This window comes from Mastomys coucha, unplaced genomic scaffold (assembly GCF_008632895.1).
Source record: "Mastomys coucha isolate ucsf_1 unplaced genomic scaffold, UCSF_Mcou_1 pScaffold5, whole genome shotgun sequence".
Lineage (NCBI taxonomy): Eukaryota > Metazoa > Chordata > Mammalia > Rodentia > Muridae > Mastomys > Mastomys coucha.
This window is the reverse complement of record NW_022196911.1, coordinates 102,378,485-102,388,357: the sequence shown is the minus strand read 5'-3', so window position 1 is coordinate 102,388,357 and position 9,873 is coordinate 102,378,485. Positions and strand designations below refer to the sequence as shown.

At 43.6% G+C, this 9,873-nt stretch overlaps 2 protein-coding genes across 6 annotated transcripts in view; one reads left to right on the top strand and one right to left on the bottom strand.

The window, feature by feature from the left end:
• The window catches only part of Ddx42 (DEAD-box helicase 42), a 35,682-nt gene extending 27,939 nt beyond the window's left edge, over positions 1-7,743 (bottom strand). Inside the window, exons 1-2 of one of the 4 annotated variants that reach the window (XM_031350626.1) lie at positions 7,084-7,187; positions 1,714-1,786 (exon numbers count right to left, since the gene is read on the bottom strand). Coding sequence is in view for 1 of the 4 variants with exons in the window: in XM_031350625.1 (XP_031206485.1) it covers positions 7,084-7,255 (172 nt within the window). In the remaining 3 variants the exon portion in view is untranslated. The other 3 variants (XM_031350627.1, XM_031350624.1, XM_031350625.1) reach the window with 3 other exon arrangements.
• Ccdc47 (coiled-coil domain containing 47) overlaps positions 7,358-9,873 on the top strand; it is a 20,007-nt gene continuing 17,491 nt past the window's right edge. Inside the window, exon 1 of one of the 2 annotated variants that reach the window (XM_031350635.1) lies at positions 7,358-7,474. The gene's annotated coding sequence lies outside the window, so the exon portion shown is untranslated. Of the gene's footprint in view, positions 7,475-7,816; positions 8,024-9,873 lie in introns of those variants that run through there. The other variant, XM_031350634.1, reaches the window with a different exon arrangement.

The following is a 9,873-nucleotide window of genomic DNA, read 5'->3' as shown; positions in this document are numbered from 1 at the left end:
TTTTTTGTAGTCTTGGTTGTTCTCAAAGTCAGAGAGCCACTTGCCTCTTGAGTACTACAATTAAAGGCATGTGCAAGCACCCCTGCCTTAATTATTTATTCTTAAGCACTTACTCAGGTAAATTTCACTAAACACAAATCCAGTTTTAAAAATAGGTAAGAGGGAGGCAAGTGTGGTGGCACACACTTTTAATCCCAGTATTTGGGAGGCAGAGGCAGGCAAGATCTCTGAGTTAGAAGCCAGCCTGCTCTACAAATCAAGTTCCAGGACAGCTAGGGCTGTTACAAAGAACCTGTCTTAAAAAAACAAAACACAGCCGGGCGGTGGTGGCGCACGCCTTTAGTCCTAGCACTTGGGAGGCAGAGGCAGGCGGATTTCCGAGTTCGAGGCCAGCCTGGTCTACAGAGTGAGTACCGGGACAGCCGGGGCTACAGAGAGAAACCCTGTCTCAAAAAACCAAAAAAAAAAAAAAAAAAAAAAAAAAAAAAAAAAAAAAAAAAAAAAACAAAACAAACAAACAAAAAAAAAACAAAACAAAACACACAAAGGAGGAGAAGGAGAAGGCTAGAGATAGAGACATGGTTCAGAGGATAAAAGCACTGGTGCTCTTCTAGAGGACCCAGGTTTGGTTTCCAGCACCACATGGTGGTTCAAAACTGTCACACCAGTCCCAGAGGATACAATGTCCTCTTTTTTGGCTCCACTAGAACCAGGTTATGAACATGGTTCACGTACACACACAGGCAAAAACACTCATACACATTAAACACACAAACACACGCACGAGCGCAAATAGGCAAAAGACTTGAATAAATTTCTCTGAAGACAATATATAACTAAGTGGTCAGTGGATTACATGAAAAGTAATCCACCTTGCATCAAAGCCAGGTATGGTGATGCACACATGCAATGTTGGTACTCAAGATGCTAAAGTAGAAGGATCTCCAGTACAAGACCAGCTTGGTCTACACAGTATAGGACTGTCTCAAAAATCCTTACATTACAAACAATGAAGGAAATGTAAATTAAAACCACAATACATACCATTTCATATCAATCAGGATGACTGCTACTAAAAAACAGAAGACTACCTCATAATGCCTCAACCAAATACCCTAGAAAACAGCTTTCTATCAAGATATTCTCGAAAGCAAGAAATCCCTTGCTCTTAAACAAAGCAAATGCTTTGAAGGCCAAAGCAGTACTCAGTACTGATAGATGCTCAAAGCCACAAAAATAAAGATCCGCTATCACCCATCTTCTGAGTGCTCCCAAGACTGTACTAACCCAAAAGCAACACAAGTATCCTCAGAAAAGTGCTCTCAAGAAAAACACACTTGATCACTATGCCATCAATACCCCCTGCACAGTAGCCATGAGGAAGATAGAGACAATTTGTTGTATTCATTAAAGCTCATGAGGGCTGAAAGGCAACTCCACCACACCCTGGCCAAGCTCAACAGCCTGATTAGGCCTGAGGGAGACGGCATATCCAGGACTTTATTATGCTGCCAACAAAAGTGGAATCAGCTAAGCCTAAGGAATGAGGATAGAATTCTAGTAGAGAAAGTCCTGGCAGAGATGTGGGTAAACTGGGACCTCTGTGAACTGCTGGTAGAATGTAAAATGGTTCAGTAACTATGGCAACCAGCATTTTTCTTCAAAAAGATCAAGCAAGGTCAACAAGATAGATCACTGGGTAAGAATACTCGCCTTGTCTGAAGGCCTGAGTTCAATTCCTGGGATCTACCTGGTGGCGAGAGAGCCAAGTCCTCCAAGTTGTGTTCTGAACAAAAATACAGATTTTGGAAATAAAAACACCACACTCAAACTAAAAAGGCCCAGATATAACTTAGTCAATTTATATACAACTATGGTTGGCATGTAAAACGTAAGCTGTAGTGGTGGTGCACGCCTTTAATCCTAGCACTTGGGAGGCAGAGACAGGCGGATTTCTGAGTTCGAAGCCAGCCTGGTCTACAGAGTGAGTTCCAGGACAGCCAGGGCCACACAGAGAAACCCTGTCTCGAAAAACCAAAAACAAAACAAAAAAAAAAGTATGCTGTAAAGCTTCATATTAAATGTGTGCATTTATCCATCACCAAAACAAACAAAAAGACAAAATTGGGAGTGGGGGAATCCATCAAACACTTATTCTAGTTGGAATTCTATCAATAAATGTTTTGGGGTTGTTTTCTTTTGGTTGTTATTATTGTTAATTAAAAAAACATAGAATTGGCTTCCATGTATAAAAATACACCTTCCCCAAATGAAAACAAAGCTCATTCAAGCTCACAGCAACATTAACAGAAATAGGCAAAAGGTAACATAAAGATGAACAGCTAAACAAACGTTTTATATATATATATATATATATATATATATACATACATACACACACACACACATACATATATATCGTTAATATATATAAAATGTTAAGGTATATATACCTTAAACAGAATATTACTTGGGTTTAAAAAGAAAATTTCAGGCAAGCTATACAGTTCAATGGTAAGGCACTTGACTAGCACAGGTGAAGCCCCAGATTCCATCCCAAGTACTGGGGGAAAAAAATCCCTTTAAAAACTAAAATACCTAATTTTGTAAATAAAAAAACCCCCAAACAACCCCATATAGCAGAATCAATTCAAGCTAGGTCTTGGTAAGCTCCATTGTTTACCCACTTTCTGATATATGCTCCCCAACTCTATGAAGTAGATGCCCCTCTTTCCATCTTTCCCTCCACTACTGCAACTCTCTAACAAGACCAACAGTTATCAAGCACCCACATCACTATCAGAGTGATCATTACAGCAAAATATATGGTGTGCTTGTTTTGTGCCAGGCAATCTTCTTTAGGCTCAGAGGGTATGAACATGAAATCAGAAAGCCTTCAGGGAATTCAATATGGTCAGAGGTGGAGGGATGGGGAGGAGGGAAGGAATGACATTCTATTTTAGATAGTAAAAATACTATGAAATGAAAATAAGCAGGATGAAGAAGTGAGATACGGCAGACAGAAGTCAGAGGACTCACTGAGGTAAATACACTACTCAGCAGGGCAAGAGTTCCACAACTCTGCCTCAATGATGTCTGCTGTACTGGAAAGTCATGGGATACAGATCTACAGCTAGCTAACAGTCCATAATTTAAAAATGTGGCTTTTATGTAGAAGTATAAAATGAAGAAAGAATGAGACAAAACTGAAAACAAAATGAATTTCTCCTTCTCTTGGCTGAACAGCAGTGTCTGTTAGTACTGTGTAACCAAGGAAAGTCACAGCAAAGCACAGATCTGAAGCACACCTACTCAGCAAACACATCTTCAAAATACCGATTTATGCTGCTGGCACTCTCTTCAATTTAGCCCCTCTCCAGTTTGTCAGACTGGAATCAGGTGTTGCATTGTGGCAGTAAATGACTTTAACCACCTATACTGCCCAGGTTTCCGAAGAAAATCAAGCAGTCTGGTTGAGTTCTTATCTCTACTTGGGTTATCCCACACTGAATCTCTGTTATTGACTTATTGACTTATTAAGGTCCTTCTTACCTATATAGCTCACTTGAATAACAATTCTAGAGCATCAACACAAATACGATTTGTCTAGAAAGTGACATTTATGCCAGGCAGTGGTGGCGTACGCCTTTAATCCCAGCACTTGGGAGGCAGAGGCAGGTGGATTTCTGAGTTCAAGGCCAGCCTGGTCTACAAAGTGAGTTCCAGGACAGCCAGGGCTACACACAGAGAAACCCTGTCTCAAAAAGCCAAAAAAAAAAAAAAAAAAGATAGTGACATTTATGTTAAATTCCTTCTCTGTCTTTAAACACTATGTTATTTCCTAAACACTATACATTTCATGATTGAGTCTTCAAGAGCAGACACTCATTATTCATACTTTACATCCAAGAGTTCTAAAGAGGAGCTACCCTTGGATGAGGATAACTGAAGATGCTATGAAGTACTGTTTGGTGTCCAGGTTCCAAAATGTGATGGCTTAGTAAGAAATCTTAACAGGATTGAAAAATAACACCAGCTAGCTATATTCAAACTAATTCTGCCACTAATAGCATGAATCTTAAAGATGTTATAGCAGATTTTCCATTTGCAAAATGGTGAGACTATCACACACCTTACGATTTGGGTTTTTACTCCAAGTTAATGGGGAAAAAATGTGTGGTGGCCCATGCTTCAGCACTCCAGACTGACAGAGAGGATCCTGTGTGCTAAAGACTAACCTGGGCTACAAAGTGGGCTCTAGATTAACATCACCTAGAGTGAGACTCTGTACCAAATTCAATAAATAAAACTCAAATACATTGAATGAAGCATGGTTAACACAGTACAGCCCACACTATAGGCATAGTCACCATTTCTCCAGAAAGCAGCCTCCCCATTGGTAAATTGATAATATTGATCTCTTAACATGGATTCATATTCAAGTGTCACTCACCACTTATGATATCAAGATCACTGAGTCGAGGAGTGGGGTAAGTTTTGTAAGAGAGCTACAATGACAGTTGGTTAATATCTACTCTACTTAATAATCTGCTTAGTAAGAACTAAGCCAGGTAGTTCTTTAATTGCTTAATAGGAAACTGTAACAGAATAAAAAATAGGTCTATTCAAATTGTAATTTTGTCACTTTCTTTAATGTAACGCAAAGCTGTCAAAAACCCAAGAACTGCATCACATTCCAAACCTAATGAAATGTGAGTGATGGGCCAGAGAGATGGCTCAGTGGTTAAGAGCATCGACTTGCTCTTCCTGAGGTCCTGAGTTCAATTCCCAGCAACCACATGGTGGCTCACAACCATCTGTAATGGGATCTGATGCCCTCTTCTGAAGAGAGCAATAATGGCGCACTCATATGTAAAAAATAAATAAATCTCTTAAAAAAATAATAGTTGAAAAAATAAAATAAAATGTAGGGGAGGGTGAGAGTCATCTGAGAAGCACTCCTTTCTTATCAGTTTTAATGAAGCCAAGGACAACTTGGAACTATGAAATTGATAAAACACAAAGTTAAATGTATTTTCAAAAGTCACACTATATTATCACAATCTATATTAGAGCAAATGGAACTGTATTACAATGTAAATCAGATTATCACTCCTCTTCTCAGATAGGCCCATTCCATGCAGAGTGAAGACAAAATCTTCAAAACAGTCTAGAAGGCCCTGGTATTTTGTTTTCCTTTCTTCCTTTATGGTCTCATCTATAATTCCCTCATTTGCTAAATGCTACAAACACACTGTTCCTGTAACAGGCCCAGCTTTGTCCCCTTTAAGGCCTTCATGATTGCTGTCCCCCTGCTCAGAACCTTCCTTTCTGCAGAGACTTTGGTGGGTAGATACAGATACCCTCACCATCTTCTAGCTTGCTTGAACATCCGTTAGCATCCCTGAAAGGGCTTTCCCTGACCACTCCATTGCAGCTTCTCCCAGCCTCCCGTACTGGTAGAGAATACTCTTTAACATATAGCACAATACACATCTGTCTCTCCTTCCTCATTAGAAAGTTGCATGAAGGGACTGGTAAAATGGTTCCTCAGGTTAATTGCCTGACCAGAGTTCCATCCTGAGGACCTACTTGGTGAAAGGAGGAAACCAACTCCCACAGGCTGGCCTCTAACCTCTACAGGAGGGCACGATAAACATATATAAAGAAATACGTGGGGCTGATGAGATGGCTCAGTGGGTAAGAGCACCGACTGCTCTTCCAAAGGTCCTGAGTTCAAATTTCAGGAACCACATGGTGGCTCACAATCACCCAGAATGAGATCTGACGCCCTCTTCTGGTGCTCTCTGAAGACAGCTACAGTGAATTACGCCTGAGCCAGCAGGGCCAGCAGAGATCCTGAGTTCAATTCCCAGCAGCCACACACATGATAGCTCACAGCTATCTATACCGCTACAGTGTACTCATACCCATAAAATAAATCTTTAAAAAAAAATGCATGCCGGGCAGTGGTGGCACATGCCTTTAATCCCAGCACTTGGGAGGCAGAGGCAGGCAGATTTCTGAGTTTGAGGCCAGCCTGGTCTACAAAGTTGAGTTCCAGGACAGCCAGGGCTACACAGAGAAACCCTGTCTCGGAAAACAAAAAAGCAAAACAAACAAACAAAAAAATCGTGCAAAAAAGCACCATATTTAATGAGAGTTTCATGAGTGCAGTAGTCATAGACTTAACACTTAGGAAATGCAAGAGAGAACAGGCACAGAGGCAACAACTTTTTTTTTTAAACCACCGCAATTCTCCTTCTAGGCAAAGGAAAATAACATTATCAGACTTTCTGTTGACTTCCCACCTGCCAGAACAGGATTGGGCTCTACAAAGTTTAAACGAATTAAGACATAATCCCTGTTGTTCAGGTGTATGTAGGAGACAATACAGAAATAACACTTGCAAATAATAATAACAATACGTAGGAATGCCACAAAACGACAGCCTAAAGGAGTAGGGGTGAAAAGGGAAAAGAGCTAAGATTACAGAAAAACATATATGCTTCCAAACTCGACTAGTACAATTTTTCCTTACGTTTCTGGTACGCGTTTGTAAGTCTCTCTCTAGATATTTATTTACACCAGGTAGGCTCAAGTAGGCCGCAAAAAGTTTGTAAGTACCATGATCTACTCAAGGTTTCACAAATATCAATGACTACTACAGCCTTCTAATCCGCCAACTTCCACTACCGAGACCCTCCCCCCTCCATTTGTGAGCCCGCAATCCCCAACAGAGATCAACACACCTCCACAGAATCTCACAGCTTCGGAGCCCAGCACCCTGAAAATCCCTTCCTGTAGCCCATCAAGCACCGCCTCCGGAAAGCCGCCAAGTGGGCCTAGTTCAGCCGTGCGACTTGCAGAGCCGTGGGAAAGCAACATAGCTCCAGAGGGCCACCCTCGGGGCTCCAGACCGCGTACCCATCCCTCCCCGGACCCCCGCAGCCGCCCGGGTCCCGAGGCTCCGCCGATTCTTTGTTAAGCGAGGCCGAGGTTCCTCCGCCCTCGCCAGGCCCCAGTTACCTCCCGTGCCCCCGGAGCCAGCGGCGCTGCGTCGGCAGAGCCCTTTACACAAACCTGCCGCTGCGGCTGTAGACTCAGTTGCTACCACGGTCGGCGCGAAAGAACCCCCGCGGCCCAGCGTACGCGCGGTGCGGGACCGCGTCCAGCCGCGCTCTTCCTCCGCCCCCTTCGCCGCCGCCTCACGGCCGGTTGCCGACAGGGGGTGGGGTGGGGGAGCATTAGACATGCGCGCTAAGCAGGGCGCGAGCCGAAGGGCGTGGCTGGGGCTACGGCTCCCGAAAGGAGCCAATTCAGCCCGCCCTTCCGATTTCGGAACGCAACATAAACACGTCACACACCCCGGACGGGAACCTGGTTCCGGGTGAGGCTGGTGTCTGGCTCGTGTAGTGAGTCGATCTGGAACGAAGAGAGCGGCGGCGACAGGGAACCGCCCAAAAACCTCAAGGTAATAGGGTGTTGACTGGAAACTCCATTTACATGAGAATGTCGACCCTCCCTTAGCTTGTCAAAAAAACAAAACAACACAAAAACCGCACGACTTGGGCAACGTTTCCCTTCATGCCTCTGCCCACATGGTCCCATAGACTATGGCCACCTTTAGCTTCCGGAGCATCAGATCAAAGTGACGTCAACCTGACGGAACGTAGTCTACCGGAGAAACCCAGCCTCCGCTAGTGCGCTTCTAGCCCAGGGGACGCCGGGGGTTACGTAATTTTCCCAGCAGCCGTGTGGCGCCTTGCGCGGAGGTCCTTCAGGCCGCGCCACGCCCCCCGCCCCGCGCGCAGGCGCAATTTAGCCTTACGCATTCTACGTAACGGACTGCTGAGGCTACGTAAAGAGTAGGGTGCCGTGACTGAGCTACCTGTTCTGGGCTGTTCGGTGACATCGCGGCCCACAGATATCTTTGCGACCTGAGACGGAAACCAGACAAAGGCAGGCTGGGTGGAGGTAGTGGCCTCAGGAGCCCCGGGCCTGGTTGCAGCCTCGGGTGCAGGTAGGTAGCGGGCCGTGACATTCCAGTCGGGGTGACCGTGCCAGGCCGAGCGGTGACTAAGTTGCGTGGCCGCCGAGCCAGGTACTGTTTCCCTCCTAACCAACCCTTCAAGTCTGGCCGGTGGTGATATGCATCAATACCCGCAACTTATCTCTCCTGAATTTAAAAAAAAAAAAAGATTAGACCTCTTTCCATCCTTTTCTGGTCCATTTTTCGGTTGGGCTTTAGGAAGGTTTGGGAGTCATATGAGTGGTTTCGAGTAGATCTCAACCAACAGGACAGAATCCGGGAAGATATCTTGTGTGTAGCCAGAAGAATGGAGGGGCATAGACACGAGGCTTCTCCGTGGTGGACCTAGGACCAGACACTAGAAGTTTCACGGAAGCAACCGCTTCTAGAGTCGACCCTACCCGAAGGTTTCTAACTTACAACTTGTTTGTGACCAACACTTTGAAAGGTGACAGTAATGTCTACATCCTTTCTAGCAATTTCATCATTTTGATTAATGCCACAAGAGCCTGAAAGGACAAGCGTTGATTGCTACATTTACTCTTTTCCACTGAGCCAGCTTGCCGAAGATAATCAAGATGGGTGTGTTAATGCTTATGCCTGGCTTTTGTTCTGGTGTTTTCTTCATCAGAAGTCCTAGAAGCTGGGTGACCTGGCAGAGAGCTGTGCACCTGAGAAATGGGTTGACAAGTACAGCTGAGTCTTATCAGAGAGAAAGCCAATGCACAAATGGCCTGGATAATTTTAACTTAAGTAAGCTTGCGGAAGCCTGGCTGTATGAATTACATTAGAAATACTTCTGTGTTGTGAACATTCTTGGTATAGATTGAATTTTTTGTTGTTGTTTAAAGATTTATTTTATTTATGTGAGTACAGTGTAGCTGTCTTCAGACACACCAGAAGAGGGTATCCGATGTCATTACAGATGGTTGTGAGCCACCATGTGGTCGCTGGGATTTGAACTCAGGACCTTTGGAAGAGCAGTCAGTGCTCTTAACCGCTGAGTCATCTCTCCAGCCCCTAGATTGAATTTGAAATGACCAGACTGTCAAGTTGACAAGGATATGTCATTACTTCTACTTGCCTTTTGAGACAGTGTGTCTCACTCCTGCAGTCTGGCTTGAAACTCACTGTGTAGGATAAATAAGGGCAGGCCACTGGAACTCAGGCTCCCTGGCGCTGGGATTAAAGAATCGCTTCTAGACCTGCCGATGCCCCCTTCCCCTTAAGTATAGGGTCTCACTATGTAGTCCTGGCTGGCCTTGAATTGGGACATATGCCTGCATTTGACTCCTGAGTACTGGGACACCCCACCAGCCCCTTGGAGTTTTTGAGACAGGGTCTCCTGAAACCTTGACTCACTATGTAGAAGAAGATGGCCTTGAACTTTGAACTCTCTGCTTCAGTCTCCCAAGTGCTGAGATTACAGCATATACCACCATATCCAATTTTATATGGTCCTGGTATCAACTGAAGCACTCTTAACAACTTGAGTTACATCCCCAGCCTCCCTTTGTAACATTTTAAAAATTACATTAATTTATTTATTTGGGTCAGGCATATATAAGGGAAGAGGTATTATACCACTGCATGTAGAGGTCAGAAGACAACTTCTAGTTTAATCGTTAGTAGTAATACTCTTACAGGTATCTATCCTTTAGGCTGAATTTCAGTGCTTAAAAATAGGTGGTTTTTTGTTGTTTTTTTATATTTATTTATTTATTTATTTTTAGATAATTAAAGATATAGGGCTGGTGCTTAGATGAGGGAGCAGAATTGAAAATATAGTATGAATGATTTTTTTTTTTTTTTTTTTTTTTTTTTTTTTTTTTTTTTTTTTT